At 47.5% G+C, this 16,895-nt stretch overlaps 1 protein-coding gene across 1 annotated transcript in view; it reads right to left on the minus strand.

Moving 5' to 3' along the window:
• Positions 1-424: 424 nt before the first annotated feature.
• The window catches only part of LOC137528050 (mast cell protease 1A-like), an 84,288-nt gene continuing 67,817 nt past the window's right edge, over positions 425-16,895 (minus strand). Inside the window, exons 4-5 of the mRNA XM_068249287.1 lie at positions 9,662-9,925; positions 425-919 (exon numbers count right to left, since the gene is read on the minus strand). Coding sequence (XP_068105388.1) covers positions 704-919; positions 9,662-9,925 — 480 coding nt within the window. The 3' untranslated portion in view covers positions 425-703. The remainder of the gene's footprint in view (positions 920-9,661; positions 9,926-16,895) is intronic.

Consider the following 16,895-nt stretch of genomic DNA (forward strand, 5'->3'; position numbering starts at 1 on the left):
CCACCATTATATTTCCATGTATAAATGCCGCCATGGCACCCCCTTTCATGTGTAACAAGTGCAGGCATCCTGCTATACACTATCCTCACTGTAAATGTTCCCATCCTGCACCATGTAGGCCCACATGCCCAGTGCTTTGCTATTGACTGGACCTACTGGAGTGGGTTCTATTTTTAGATACGACCACCTAAATAGTAAATTTGAATGTGGTAGAGGCCTGGAATGAACTGCAATCCCCCTGTTATCTTCTGTACCCATATCTAGTTGTGTTATACTGTGACCAGGTGAGAGAGAGATGGGGGCCCATTGCTTGCTGTGCATTACTGGCCTCATAAATCCTTCACTTACTGAATGATTACTTTATTGTCATGTAAAAGTAATACAAAAACAAACAAACAAACAAAAAATCACAGGCACAAGGTGGTGAAATGAATGAACTACTTTATTCCTCTGCACAATATGCTAGAAAAAGCAAGACACAACATTGCAGCTGTATTAAAATATAGATGGTCTATAAAATAGACTTATTTTCACCTAATAGGAGCCCTTCATTATTTTTTTATGCATTTTCTTTATTTAATTATTGCTGCAATATAACTGTTTTCCTCCTCCTCTTCCTAGAAAGCTGACTATTGTATTATTGGTAGCAAATAAATGCCCAAGCAAGCACTAAAAGCAAACAAATGGCAAATGCTGCTCATTTTCATTTCTTTTTTATTCCTCTTTTAATCCAGTCAAGGTTTTTGATTTCTCTTTTAATCCAGTTGTCGTTTTCCATTTGTCTTTTAATCCAGTCGACAATATCTTTATTGAGGAAAGCGTATACTGGTGGAAACGTCAGAGTTCCGCAACATGGAAGGCCATAAGAAACAACTCCTCTGAGCTGCTCCTGGCAAATCAGAGGTCCTCCAGAATCACCCTTAGGAAAAAAAAAAGAATAATGAAATCGATATTTTTGATTGCACTGATTGTTGGCCATATGTTTGTCTGCAGTAATATGTTTTCTGTTTAAACTGTAATTATTACAGTATAAAGTAAAAGCCTTCCAAAAAGACAATGGCCAAGGCCAACATACATGATTCTTAAACTAAACCAACAGAAATTATTTAATCCAAAAAGCACTGGCCCATTCAAGTGCAAGCACGGGTAATATCAGACAAACAACAAAACAAAGCACACAAACCAGTATAGGCTGCAAACAGATACAGCTATAAAAATGAAGGACCAAGGCAAAAAAACTTCACTAGAAAAATACTTTAATTAGACCTATAGTCAAGCAATTATTATACAAAGGTTAATTACCAAAACCAATTTGGTGTAATGGGTCAAAAATTCACCCCACCCCCAATATGAACAGATAGTACAACCCCACAATAAATACCTACATATGGTGGTAATATGAATACCTCTAAGTAATCTTAGGGGGTTTTTAGGCGAAAAATCCACAAAAGCCTGGGACAAATTTCCCTTGACATTGAAGCACAACTGAAAAAATAAGGGCTATTCAAAAACTATATGTATATATATATATATATAAATATATATATATATATATATATATATATATATATATATATATATATATATATATACACACAGTGGGATGCGAAAGTTTGGGCAACCTTGTTAATCGTCATGGTTTTCCTGTATAAATTGTTGGTTATTACGATAAAGAATATCAGTTAAATATATCATATAGGAGACACACAGAGTGATATTTGAGAAGTGAAATGAAGTTTATTGGATTTACAGAAAGTGTGCAATAATTATTTGAACAAAATTAGGCAGGTGCATACATTTGGGCACCATAAAAAAGAAATGAAATCAGTAATTAGTAGATCCTCCTTTGGCAGAAATGGCAGCCTCTAAACGCTTCCTGTAGGTTCCAGTAAGAGTCTGGATACTGGTTGAAGATATTTTGGACCATTTCTCTTTACAAAAAATCTAGACAGCTCAGATTTTAACAGATGTTCAATTATATTTAGTTCTGGGGACTGAGATGGCCATTCCAGAACGTTGTACTTGTTCCTCTGAATGATTAGTTCCTCATGAATGATTAGTGGATTTTGAGCAGTGTTTAGGGTCATTGTCTTGTTGAGAGATCCAGCCATGGGGCAGCTTTAGCTTTGCCACTGATTCCTGGACATTGGTCTCCAGAATCTGCTGATGCTGAGTAGAATCCATGCGTCCCTCAACGTTGACAAGATTCCCAGTCCCTACACTGGCCACACAGCCCCACAGCATGATGGAACCACCACTATATTTTACTGTAGGTAGCAGGTGTTTTTCTTGGAATGCTGTGTTGTTTTTCCTCCATGCATAACGCCCCTTGTTATGCCCAAATAACTCAATCTTAGTTTCATCAGTCGACAGCACCTTATTTCAAAATGAAGCTGGCTTGTCCAAGTGTGTTTTAGCAAACCTCAAGTGGCTCTGTTTGTGCTGTGGGCGGAGAAAAGGTTTCCTCTGCATCACTCTCGCATACAGCATCTCCTTGTGTAAAGTGCGCGGAATGGCTGAATGATGCGCAGTGACTCCATCTGCAGCAAGATGATGTTGTAGGTCTTTGGTGCTGGTCTGTGGGTTGACTCTGACTGTTCTCACCATTTGTTGCTTCTGTTTATCTGAGATTTTTCTTGGTCTGCCACGTCAAGCCTTAATTTGAACTGAGCCTGTGGTCTTCCATTACCTTAATATGTTGGAAATAGACAGCTGAAATCTCTGAGACAGCTTTCTGTATCCTTGCCCTTAACCATGATGGTGAACAATCTTTGTCTTCAGGTCATTTGAGTGTTGTTTTGAGACCCCCATGTTGCTACTCTTCAGAGAAAATTAAAAGAGGAGGGAAACTTACAATTGACCCCTTTAAATACTCTTTCTCATAATTGGATTAACCTGTGTATGTAGGTCAGCGGTCACTGAGCCTACCAAGCTAATTTGAGTTCCAATAATTAGTTCTAAAGGTTTTGAAATCAATAAAATGACAACAGTGCCCAAATTTATGCCCCTGCCTAATTTTTTTTTAAACAATTATTGCACACTTTCTGTAAATCCAATAAACGTCATTATTCACTTAATCCAGATCATATTAGTCTATGTACACCCCTAACAATATACACGTGAGGTAGTCGAGTGTAAATTACACTGATTATTGGACCCTACTTGTGCAAACATATGGGCACTTAGACCAAAAACACTCACAGAGGTTGTACAACAAAAAATTATATACCGACCAAATTATAAACCGATAAAATAATAATAGATGGATACCAGCCACATACATGAACCAATCTGATGTTCAAGCTCCTAGCACTTATGTATCAGAAATATAACACGAGAGAGATGGCCAGAGAGAGATTCCTCTATGCATATAATATATAGTTATAGATTGCAATCCACGATACTCAACAAGTGAACTGAGCTAATGATGACCACAGTTTTTTTTCATATCACAAGGGTACAACATCACAGCGTCCGTTGCCTCCAGTATGCTTATGGGGCGTAGCCTGGGTACACGCTGATTGTGAATGCAATTTCCACGTTATTTTTCATATCACCATTACGCTCAACTCAAATTGATTGTGAAGTGTCCGCTCAAAGCACAGCAGCTTTCACTAATAATCCTCAACTGAATATGTCTGCCAACAGCCACAGTTCTTATTTAAAGCAGCCGCCCATTAGGATAATGCGTGTATAGCCGCAAAAACACCACGCCTCTCCAATATAGTACATGTCCGCCTAATCAACCAAGCATGGGCAATTAGCAGTTGGAAGCAGTCATAAGTGCATGACAAGGCATTACAAACTTTCACAGAAGCACTTATCAGCCTTTGAAGCGTGTTTGCATTACTTGTTACTGCGGATGTTCAATCATCAGATCCTTAGAACTAGTACACTTGGGCCAAACCAAAGACGTTAATCGGCGTGATTGTACAGCGGGCCATCGGCATGTCATCCATCCATCAAAGGTCACATGACTTGCGATAAACGCATTTTGCTCCACCCCCAGAGCTGCATCAGAACTTCATTACATCCTTACGTGAGTTGTGACATCACTTAAATAGCAATGGATGCCAGTCCCATTGTTCTGATCTTTCATCACTTACCCAATATTCATAAACCGGGCTCTCCCCCAGAGGGCACACCCATTGTGGGTGGCATTGGATCTCTGGGGGAGCGCCTTGGTTGTTGGGTGTATTGACGTGTAGCAGCCAGTGTGATGATGCTGTGCAACCAGATCCAGAAAGTGTTGGCCCGACACCCGACCCGGTTGTCGCCAGTAATGGAGCCACCACTGAGACCCGCAGAAGAGTCAGGTGGACCTCACAGCCTACAGTGAGCTGGAGGGAGCCCCAGGTAAGTGAAATTTTTGATTCAAAGTACTGCTCAGGGTCCCTTTAAAGAGGAACTCCAGTGAAAATAATGTAATATAAAAAGTGCTTTTTTACAATAATTATGTATAAATGATTTAGTCAGTGTTTGCCCATTGTAAAATCTTTCCTCTCCCTGATTTACATTCTGAGATGTATCACATAATGACATTTTTACTGCTGGCATCACACTGTGGGAGGGCTTTCACCACAATATCAGCCATACTGAGACCCCTGATGATCTGTTTGAGAAAAGGAAAAGATTTCTCATGGGAAAGGGGGTACCAGCTACTGATTGGGATGAAGTTCAATTCTTGGTTACGGTTGTTCATTAAAGAGGAGCTGTTAGGTATAAGGTCTCAGAGAAAAAAACACATATGTCAGTAGATAAATACTGGCTGTACTTACATAATATATGCATTGCACTGTCCACGTTTTGATTTCTGATTTTTATATAGTATATAACAAGATTTATGTTCCTGACAGTTTCCATCTTTGACTGTCTGTGTCTGAAGCCAATCGTGATGTAATTTCCTCCCTTACCCTGCTTCCTCTCTTCCTCCTAATTTAGTATGCATTAGCCCTCCCAACTCCCAGCCCTCAGACACTCCCACCAAGACTGTGTCAGCGTATCAGTATGAGAGACGGGGAATGATAATCAGGCAGTGCGTTCCTTCACCCTTCTGGCTGAAGATCAATCAGGTGGCTGTTGACAGACTCCACAGCAGATTCAGCAGCCGCTGGCAACCCTCCCTCTCACAGGCTCTGATCCCTGAAATCCACTAACCCCAAGGCACTAGGCAAGTGCCGCTGCCCCACTCCCTTTACCTGCGCTGCTGAGCACAATAGACCGGAGGGGTGTAGAGCTGAGAGATATGATCACGGGGAGGGAGCGCAGCAGCTGTATCTTCCCATCGGGAGGGAGAAGGTGGGGGTCTCTTCCCCTTGGTAAATCCACCCTATTGCACCCTCCTAAATAGTATGCAGAGTTGCACAGCGGTGGTAATTATAATAAAAAAAAAATACATTACCACGCGTCCCTCTTCTCCCTCGCCGGTTCTTGCTCCACAATCTCCGCCTGAGGTCTTCTGTCTTCTCTCCACGGAAAACAGCCACCGCAAGCGTCCTCTTCTCCACTCTTCCAGCATCAAGTGACGTCAGTGACAGCAGACATTATGGCCAATGAGAGGGGAACAGAGGCGTGGGTGGGAAACCAGGAGGGACAGAGGAAGCAGCCAATCTTGCTGCAGTAGGGAATTAGGGAGGAATAAGTAATGAAGGGGAGGGACAGGGAGAGAAAACAAACCCTCCTAGCATGCACTGCAACTTCTCTTTTGCGGCCTGTGTACGCTTTAGAAGCTGGGGGACAAGAGGATTACAATTTAGCTGACATAAAAAGTAATATTGATTTTTAACTTTAGCACTGCCTTTTCAGCAGCCTTTCAAACTAGTAAACAGAGGCAAATAGAGATTTCATTTTGGATTTCTTGCCTAAGTTACTCTTTAAGAGTGAGCTGAGGAAACATAAAGAGACAGGAGAGTGAGATACAATTTTATCTCACTGAGACTTCAGTCTGCTGCACCAATCCCATTTGACATGGACATGAGAGAGACACACACACAGATAGAGGAAAGCACAGGAGAGGTGGGAGGGGGAGAGAGGAGAGATGGCAACTTGGTAAATAAACGTATCTTAAATACACGGAGCTACTTCTCTGTGCTCCGTTATCTACAGGCATCTGCAATCACCATGTAATGCTGGGAATACACCATACAATTTTCTGTTAGATTATTTTATGTAGAGACTGGTCATTATCTCTGGTGCATTGTCTTCTGGTTATCTCCTGCTGAGTAGCACAATGCCTAATTGCTAGGCAGATAGATGGTTATATAGATAATTTCCAACATGTTGGAAATTATCTATCTGGCAGGTAAATCTAACATAAAATCTTATACTGGGAATACACAATCAGATTTTTGTCGGAAATTCTCTATCGAACCATCTATCTGCCAAAAAATCTCATGGTGTATACCCAGCATAACAAAAAATATATGGTGTATTCCCAGCATAACACTGAGCTCTGCAACATTGGACTGCCTGCACTGTTAATTAATAATTCTGATCAGTATATATGTTACGGCCAGAACCCGAAGTTTGGCCACTTCTAGTTCTGGCCGGCCACTTCGGGTTCTGGCCGGCCAATGTGCGAAGTGGCTGCTGCGCTGCGGCCAATGTTAGAAATGGAATGATTCCTCTGACATTAATGTATCTTCTGGCCGCAGCGCAGCGGCCAAACGTATAACAACTTAGTTCATTTAATGCAATTCAGCCGGCGGCAATGTAACAATTCAAGCCGCCGGCTTTTTCTCTGCCTCTCTCTCCTCCTCTGCCTCTTTCTCTCCTTCTCCCCCCCCCCCCCCGCCTCTCTCGCTCTCTCCTATGGACAGCCGGGCGGAGTCGTTCGTCGCGGCAGGGGAATCCTGCCATTCTTGCAGAGCGGGTGCTGGCAGAAGCAATGTCTGCAGCCTCCCCGCTCTGCTTTCCTGGTGCGACGAACGACTCCCGGGGAGACGCGTGTCCCCGCCTGCTGCCCATAAGAGGAGGAGAGAGAGGCAGAGAAAAAGCCGGCGGCTTGAATTGTTACATTGCCGCCGGCTGAATTGCATTAAATGAACTAAGTTGTTATACGTTTGGCCGCTGCGCTGCGGCCAGAAGATACATTAATGTCAGAGGAATCATTCCATTTCTAACATTGGCCGCAGCGCAACGGCCACTTCGCGCATTGGCCGGCCAGAACCCGAAGTGGCCGGCCAGAACTAGAAGTGGCCAAACTTCGGGTTCTGGCCGTAACATATACGCTGATCAGAATAATTTAATAAAGTGACCCTCCAGACTAAAAATTTACTCAGCAGCAATGAAAAGGCTTGGTGTTTCTTTAACAGGTTCACAGCACCAGAACTTTGTTTTTCATACCGAAGCCTAATTTTTAGCTGCTTAGAAGCTAAGCTCCGCCCCATCAAAGAAAACTTCCTGGGCATTTTTCCCCTAATGCTGTGCAAAGCATGATGGGATTTCTGATGTTCTCATTGCCTAGCAACTGGAGGGGTGATCAGGACACAGGACAGTTGGAACTGTGTCTCATGCTCCCTTTCACCTCCTTTCAACCAAAAAGATGGCTGTCCTCATGAAATCACAATCCTTTGCCTGTTCTTTTAAAACAGGTTGGGTAAGAGATTATATTACCTATCTATTTTTATTAACATAACTAATTTAACTTAATGACAGCATGTTTGTTTAGGCTGAAGTTCCTCTTAATAATGCAGGCAGTGAGTGTCACAGCACGCAGTGTATTCACACCGTTAGCCAACAACTGTAGTGCAGTGAGAGCAGCTCTGCTGACTCACATGTGCTCTGCTCTCTTTTGCATCCATCCCGGGACTCTGATTAGTGAGGAGAGGGGCCTGAAGGAGGGTGGGGGGGGGATGAGTGGTGCAGACCTGCAAAGATGGAAGTCAAGCAGCTCTGCTTTCCTTACATGCCAGGCAGTCTGAATCAGGGTGAATGGTGGGCAAAGTTTTGTGGCCATGGTTCCCCAGCTGATGCTGCTTGAGAGCCAGCCGTCCAGCCTCTTTTTTTCTGCTTTGGGCACTGTATTACCGAAAAATGCATTAAAGTCTATGGCGACCAAATCGTCCATTAGCTGCCAGCACCTGCTACCTTTTTCCATGCACGTGTCTAGATTGCCCACTGAGGCTTATCATGATACAGCTTTCAAAATTAATGGTGAGCAGGGGCGCCTCTAGGCATTTTGTCACTCCAGGTGAGAAAACCTGTGGCACCTCCCATGAAAAAAATCTTAATGCGGCAGGGTTTCACAAGGAAATAACCGTAATGCGTCAATGTTTCACCAGAAAATAATTGTAATGCGTCAGCATTTCACCAGAAATTACACTTATTGTGGCAGTGTTTCACCAGAAAATACATGTTAGAAAGAAAATACATATAAGAAAGAAGGAACACAGGGGGACATAGGGAGGCACAGGGGGAAAGAAGGAGGAACGAGGGTCAGAAAAAGTCAAGTGAGGACAGAAGGAGGCACACAGGTGAAGAGAATGAGACATAAAGGAGGACAGAAGGAGGTACACAGAGGGGCAGTAGGAGGTACAGGAGAACAGAAGAAGGCATGAGGGCCAGAAGGAGGCACAAAAGAGGACTGAAGGAGGCACACAGGGGGACAGAAGGAGGCACAAAGTGGGGCAGAAGGAGGCACAGGGGGGCTCAAGGAGGCACACAGGGGACAGAAGGAGGCACACAGGAGACAGAAGGAGTCACAGGAGGCAGAAAAAAACACAAAGGGGGCAGAGGGAAGCACCGGGAGACAGTAGGAGACACAAAAGGGGAACAGAAGTATGCACAAAGGGGGGCCGAAGGAGGCACAAAAGGAGGACAGAAGATGGCAGAGGAGGATGTAAGGAGGCACAGGGAGACAGAAGGAGGCAGAGGGGACATAAAGAGTCACAGGGAAACAGAAGAAGGCAAAAAGTGGCACAGAAGGAAGCACAGGGGGACAGAGGAGGGCGCAGGGGACAGAGGTGGCACATGGGGACTGAAGAGGCACATGGAGACAGAAGGAGGCACAGGAGGACAGAAGGAGGCAGGGTGGGACTGAAGGCGTAACAGGGGGGCAGAGGTAGCACAAGGGGACAAATGAAGGCAAAGGGACATGAGGAGGCACAGGGGGACAGAAGGAGGCACAAAGGGGCACAGAAAGAGGCAGAAGTGGCACAGGGGGAGAGAAAGAGGCACATGGAGACAGAAGGAGGCACAAAGGAAGACAGAAAGACAAACAGGGGGTCAGACATGGCACCAGGGACTGAAGGAGGCACAAGGAGACAAAAGGAGGCACAAAAGGGACAGAAAGAGGCACAAAGGGGGGGAAGAAGGATGCACAAGGCACAGAGGTGGCAGCTGCCTGCAACTTACGCTAAGTAGATGCAGCAGAAGCAAGTAACAGAACAAACATGGGTCGGGCTTAGTCCCGGGGGTGGGCCTTAGTCCTGGGGGCTGGGCTTAATCCAGCAATATGGCGCCCCCCAAGACTAATGGCACGCCAGGCAATGGCCTGTACTGCCTATGCCTAGAGGCTGCACTGATGGTGAGTTATTATTCTGCTTTGAGGAAATATTTTTGCCTGAATATGCAGCCAAACCAAATAAAACAGACCACTATAATACTGTGCAAATCTAATTTTAGTAATATTCCTAGATATACAGAAGTATTATATACTTACATTGCAAGAACCTTTTCCTGTTTTGGGATCCAGAGTGCACATCATATTTTTGGTGATCTTGTTAGGATACCACATTTCAGCACATTTGTCTCTACTTATAGCAGGCAGACTGACTTCCATTAGCTTGTCTGAATTGCTCTTTGGGTCATTACTGGTCCGGCCCCACCCTGCTAATTTACAAATGGTCCCAGCTTTCACCTCACTAAATGCTGATGGCAGTTTCTGAGGACTCACACCATTGCTTGACGTTGCTGTGCCATTGAGCTGAAAAAAGACGTTTTGGAGTGTTAAAGAGCTGGCTCAGGCAACAAGTCAAATCAAGAGGGGAGGGAAGGGGGGGGGGGGGGGGGGGAGGAAGGGGGAGGGGAGAGAAGGAAGAGGGGAGATTGTGCATTAACTTTAAAAATAATAAAATCACGCTAGAATTAACCACTTGCCAACTGCCCACTGTATATTGGCGGAGGCAAAGTGACAGCCCCAGGACCACGTAACGCCAATTGGCGTCGGGTCCTGGGAGTCTTCCTGGCCGGGCATCCGCCGGCAATAGGCTCCGCCCACCCGTGACGTCAACCCGCCGGCCGATCGGAAGCGCCGGCGGGTTGTTAACCCCTGGATCGCCGCATCCAAAGCGTATAATACGCTTTGTAATGTATACAAAGCGTATTATACAGGCTGCCTCCTGCCCTGGTGGTCCCAGTGATCGAGGGACCACCAGGGCAGGCTGCAGCCACCCTAGTCTGCACCCAAACACACTGATCTGCCCCCCCTGCCCTCTGATCGCCCACAGCACCCCTCAAACCCCCCCCCCCCTTGCCCACCCCCTCAGACCCCTGTTTGCACCCAATCACTCCCCTAATCACCCATCAATCACTCCCGGTCACTATCTGTCAACGCTATTTTTTAGATTAACCCCTTAACTGCCCCCTGGGGGCTCCTGATCACCCCCCCACACCCTCAGATCCTCTTCAGATCCCCCGCCCTGTGTACTGTATACATCTATCCTCCCCTATAATCACCTGTCAATCACCTGTCATTCACAAATCAATCACCCCCTGTCACCACCTGTCACTGCTACCCATCAGAACAGACCCTAACCTGCCCCTTGCGGGCGTCTGATCACCCACCCACACCCTCAGATCGCCCGCAGACCCGCCATCACATCACCTCCCAAGTGCATTGTTTACATCTGTTCTCTCCTCTAAACACCCACTAATCACCCATCAATCACCCCCTGTCACCACCTGTCACTGCTACCCATTAGATCAGACCCTAATCTGCCCCTTGCAGGCACCCAATCACCCGCCACACCCTCAAATAGCCCCCCAGACCCCCTCTGATCAACTCGCCGGTGCACTGCTTGCATATATTCTCGCTTGTAATCACCTACTGATCATCTATCAATCACCCCGTCATCCCCTGTCACCACCTGTCACTGCTACCCATCAGATTAGATCCTAATCTGCCCCTTGCGGGCACCGACTCACCCTCCACAGCCTCAAATAGCCCCCCAGACCCCCTCTGATCAACTCGCTAGTGCACTGCTTGCATATATTCTCGCTTGTAATCACCAACTGATCACCTATCAATCACCCTGTAACCCCCTGTCACTGCTACCCATCAGATTATACCCTAATCTGCCCCTTGTGGGCACCCAATCACCTGCCCACACCCTCAGATAGCCCCCCAGACCCGCTCTGATCAACTCGCCAGTGCACTGCTTGCATATATTCTCGCTTGTAATCACCAACTGATCACCTATCAATCACCCCGTCACCCCCTGTCACTGCTACCCATCAGATCAGACCCTAATCTTCCCCTTGCGGGCAACCAAACACCCGCCCACACCCTCAGATAGCCCCCCCAGACCCGCTCTGATCAACTCGCCAGTGCATTGCTTGCATATATTCTCCTCTGTAATCACCTACTGATCACCTATCAATCACTCCGTCACCCCCTGTCACCACCTGTCACTGCTACCCATCAGATCTGAGCCTAATCTGCCCCTTGCGGGCACCCAATCACCCGCCCACACCCTGAGATAGCCCCCCAGACCCCCCTGATCTTCTCCCCAGTGCATTATTTACATCTGTTCTCCCCTCTAATCACCCATCAATCACCCCCTGTCACCACCTGTCACTGCTACCCATCATACCCATCAGATCAGACCCTCGTCTGCCCCTTGCGGGCACCCAATGACTGGCCCACACCCTCAGATCGCCCTCAGATACCCCCGATCACCTCCCCAGTGCATTGCTTGCATCTATTTCCCCCTCTATTTACACCCTGAGACACCCATCAATCACCTCCTGTCACCCCCTAGCACACCTACCCATCAAATCAGGTCCTAATTTGTGTGGGCTCCTGATCACTCAGCCAAACCCTCAGATCCCCCTCAGACCCCCTTCTGATCACCTCCCCAGTGCATTGATTGCATCTATTCTCCCCTCTAATCACCCACTGAGACACCCATCAATCACCTCCTGTCACCACCTGTCACCCCCTAGCACTCCTATCCATCAGATCAGGCCCTAATCTGCCCCCCTGCGGGCTTCTGATCACCCGGCCAAACCCTCACCCGCCCCACCGCAGTGACAGAATTTTATTTTTCTGATCACTGCTGGTACGACTTAATTGTGGCGAGACCAACCGTTATGCCACACAATACGCAACCGCCAATCCAAGACGCTACTATGCCCAGCCTTTATAGTGGAAGCCGCTCCAAGATTCCGAACGTAACATTTTTTGGGGCATTCTCCTTAACATGGGTCTAGTCAAAAATAATGTATTGTGGTCTTATTGGCCTATGCACCCAATACATCACATGCCCATGTTCTCTGCTGCCATGTCCAGGTCACGATTTGAGAACATCCTGTGCTTCCTGCACTTCAGTGCCAATGCAACCTGCCATGTAAGAGGCCACCCTGCTTATGACTGGTTCCACAAAATTCGGCCCCTCATAGACCACCTGTCATCAAATTCTGCAGATGCTTATACCCCTGAACAGTCATTTTGAGGCTTTTGGTTTCCAGACTACTCCTCACAGTTTTGGGCCCCTAAAATGCCAGGGCCGTCTAGGAACCACACAAGTGACCCCATTTTAGAAAGAAGACTCCCCAAGGTATTCCGTTAGGTGTATGATTAGTTCATAGAAGATTTTATTTTTCGTAAAAAGTTATCAGAAATTGATTTTTATTGTTTTTTTTTCACAAAGTGTCATTTTCCGCTAACTTGTGACAAAAAAATAAAATCTTCTATGAACTCACCATACTCCTAACTGAATACCTTGGGGTGTCTTATTTCTAAAATGGCATCATTTGTGGGGTTCCTATACTGTCCGGGCATTTTAGGGGCCCTAAACCGTGAGGAGTAGTCTTCTCTTCAAACCAAATTTCTCAAAATGACCTGTGAAATCATAAAGGTACTCATTGGACTTTGGGCCCCTTAGCGCCGTTAGGGTGCAAAAAAGTGCCACACATGTGGTATCGCCGTACTCAGGAGAAGTAGTATAATGTGTTTTGCGGTGTATTTTTACACATACCTATGCTGGGTGGGAGAAATATCTCTGTAAATGGACAACTGTGTGTAAAAAAAAATAAATTGTAATTTACAGAGATATTTCTCCCACCCAGCATGGGTATATGTAAAAATACACCACAAAACACATTATGCTACTTCTCATGAGTATGGCGATACTACATGTGTGGCACTTTTTTGCACCTTAACTGCGCTAAGGGGCCCAAAGTCCAATGAGTACCTTTAGGATTTCACAGGTTATTTTGAGACATTTGGTTTTAACCACTTCCCGACCGCCGTATATACAAATGGCGGCCGGGAAGTGCACCCCGCAAGGACCGCCGTATAGACAAATGGCGGCGGTCCTTGTAGGGGCATGGGCGGAGCGATCGCGTCATCAGTGACGCGATCCTCCGCCGGGAGTCGGAAGCCTGGCATTTTGCCTCTGCTCGCCGGCCACTTAGCAGAGCCGGCGAGCGGAGGAATCCGGAAAAGCAGCCAATCAGGATGTATAAGGCACTTTGTTAGGTAAACAAAGTGCCTTATACGTGCTTCCTCCTCGCCTCGTGGTCTCATTGTTGCAGAGACCACCAGCGAGGAGGAACCACTTGTAAGTTATGCAGATCACTGCATTTTTTTACCCACAGCCCCCCTGATCTCCCACCTCAGGCCTCATACCCCCCCTGATCACCCCAGCAGACCCCTGCCTAGCACCCTTGCACCCCTACAAACCCCCCCCCCACCTGCCACTAACTAGCGACGCTGCCCCTTAGTTTAGGTCCCTAACTGCCTCCTAGTCACCCCTGATCCCCCCCCTACCTTTAGATCACCCCCAGACCCCATCCCAGACTACCCCCCTGTATACTGTATACATCTGTATACAGCTACCTTACCCCCTGATCCCCCTCTGATCCCCCTCTGATCACCTGTCTATCACCTGTCCATCACCCCTCAGCACCCCCACCCATCAGAGCAGACCCTAACTGCCCCGCGGGGGTAACTGATCACCTGCCCAGGCCCTCGATTGCCCTCATACCCCCCTTCTGATTACATCCCCTGCTCTTTGTTTACATCTGTCCTCCCCAGCAATCACTAACTGATCTTTGATCAGTAACCCCCTGTGTCTGCCTCTCATCAGATCAGGACTCAGTCTGCCCCGTGCAGGCTCCTGATCAACCCCCCACCCCCTCAAATCGCCCTCAGACCCCCCCCCCTAATCACCGTCCAAGTGCATTGTATTTGACTGTGCTGCGCTTGTATTCGATTGTGCTGCGCTTGTATTTGATTGTGCTGCGATTGTATTTGATTGTCCCGTGATCTGCTTCGATTGTCCCGTGATTGTTTGATTGCCTGAGACCCCACTTCCCACCACACCCAACCCCCCCCACCACACCCAACCCCACCCTCCCCCCCCCCACCACCTTCAACCACCACCTTCCGAGTGCATCAGATTTGCTTGTGCTGTGACTGGAGTCGATTGTGCTGTAATTGTATTTGATTGTCCCGTGATCTGCTTCGATTGCCCCGTGATTGTTTGATTGCCTGAGACCCCACTTCCCGCCACACCCAATCCCACCCTCCCCCCATCACCTTCCGAGTGCATCAGATTTGATTGGGCTGTGATTGGATTCGATTGTGCTGTAATTGTATTTGATTGTCACGTGATCGGCTTCGATTGCCCCGTGATTGTTTGATTGCCTGAGACCCCACTTCCCGCCACACCCAATCCCACCCTCCCCCCATCACCTTCCGAGTGCATCAGATTTGATTGTGCTGTGATTGGAATCGATTGTGCTGTAATTGTATTTGATTGTCCCGTGATCGGCTTCGATTGCCCCGTGATTGTTTGATTGCCTGAGACCCCACTTCCTGCCACACCCAATCCCACCCTCCCCCCATCACCTTCCGAGTGCATCAGATTTGATTGTGCTGTGATTGGAGTCGATTGTGCTGTAATTGTATTTGATTGTCCCGTGATCGGCTTCGATTGCCCCGTGATTGTTTGATTGCCTGAGACCCCACTTCCCGCCACACCCAATCCCACCCTCCCCCCATCACCTTCCGAGTGCATCAGATTTGATTGTGCTGTGATTGGAGTCGATTGTGCTGTAATTGTATTTGATTGTCCCGTGATTGTTTGATTGCCTCTGAGACCCCACTTCCCACCAACCCCAATACCTCTCAAATACTCCCTTTTTGCTAGGTAGGTGCTCTTTTTTTCTGGGTAGTCTCGGAGGAAAACCCCATAAATTTAGCAATCCAAAATGGCAAGAAGGGGGCTTTCCGATGACGAGGTATACAGGTACATGGACCAGTCGGATGAGTTCTTTTGGGAAGAATCATCCGTCGAATCTTCCGGGTCCGAATTTGAACCTGTAGAAAGCAGTGGTTCCCTGACCGATAGTGATGACGAGGCTATGGTCCCGGCTAGAGCCAGGCGTACCAGACCCCAAGTCGTTAGACCGCAGGTGGCGCAGGATCCGCCTCAAGGGCAGCAGGGTGGTGCTAGCGCTGTTGATAGTTTTCTTGGTGAGGCAGGCACCAGCAGCGCAGCATCTCCTGGACTTAGTGCCAGTGCTTCCGTAGACCCTGGCGAAGTGGTGAGCGTCAGCATGGAAGTTGAAACTGGTACGGTGGCAAGTGCAGTAGTACCCCCGTCGCAGCCACCAAGAAGAAGACGGGCCCGTAGTACCCATAGACTCCCAGAGGTGCTGGCACAACCAGATTGGCAATCCCCTGATTCCGCCGCACCCGTAGTGCCCCCTTTCACCGCCCAGTCTGGAGTCCAGGTGGCGACAGCTCATCTAGGAACGGCCCTAGAATTTTTGCAGCTGTTCATCACCCAGGTTCTCTTGGACTTAATTGTGGTTGAGACCAACCGTAAAGCCACACAATTCATCACCGAGCACCCGGAGAGCATGTATGCCCAGCCTTTCGGGTGGAAACCAGTCCAAGTTTCCGACATTAAAATCTTTTTGGCCCTTATCCTTCACTTGGGACTAATGAAACAGAATGTATTGCGGTCGTATTGGTCTACGAACCCAGTACATCATGTTCCCTTGTACCCTGCTGCCATGTCCAGGACACGATTTGAGTCCATCCTGCGCTTCCTGCACTTTAACGACGACGAAACCTGTCATGAAAGGGGAGACCCTGCTTATGACCGGCTCCACAAAATTCGGCCCCTCATAGACCACCTGTCCTCAACATTTGCAGATGCTTATATCCCTGAACAGAACATCTGCGTAGACGAGTCCCTCTTACGCTTTACCGGGCGCCTTGGCATCAAACAGTACATCCCAAGCAAGCGCGCCCGGTATGGGGTGAAACTGTATAAGCTCTGTGAAAGGGCCACAGGCTATACATGTCGTTTTAGGGTCTGTGAGGGAAAAGACTCAAAATTGGAGCCGGTCGGATGCCCTGACTACCTGGGGAGCAGTGGAAAGGTTGTGTGGGACTTGGTGTCACCCTTGTTCCAGAAGGGGTACCATCTTTTTGTGGACAATTATTACACAAGTGTGGCCCTCTTTCAGCACTTAAAGTTAGAAGGAATCTGATGCTGTGGCACTGCGCGGCCTAGTCGCCAGGGCTTCCCCCAACGGCTCATTACCACCAGACTTGAACGGGGGCAGAGGGCCGCCTTGCGTACTGAAGACCTGCTCGCGGTGAAATGGAGGGACAAGAGGGACGTTTACTTTCTGTCCACCATTCACACAGACAC

Source organism: Hyperolius riggenbachi, chromosome 1 (genome assembly GCF_040937935.1).
Source record: "Hyperolius riggenbachi isolate aHypRig1 chromosome 1, aHypRig1.pri, whole genome shotgun sequence".
NCBI lineage: Eukaryota > Metazoa > Chordata > Amphibia > Anura > Hyperoliidae > Hyperolius > Hyperolius riggenbachi.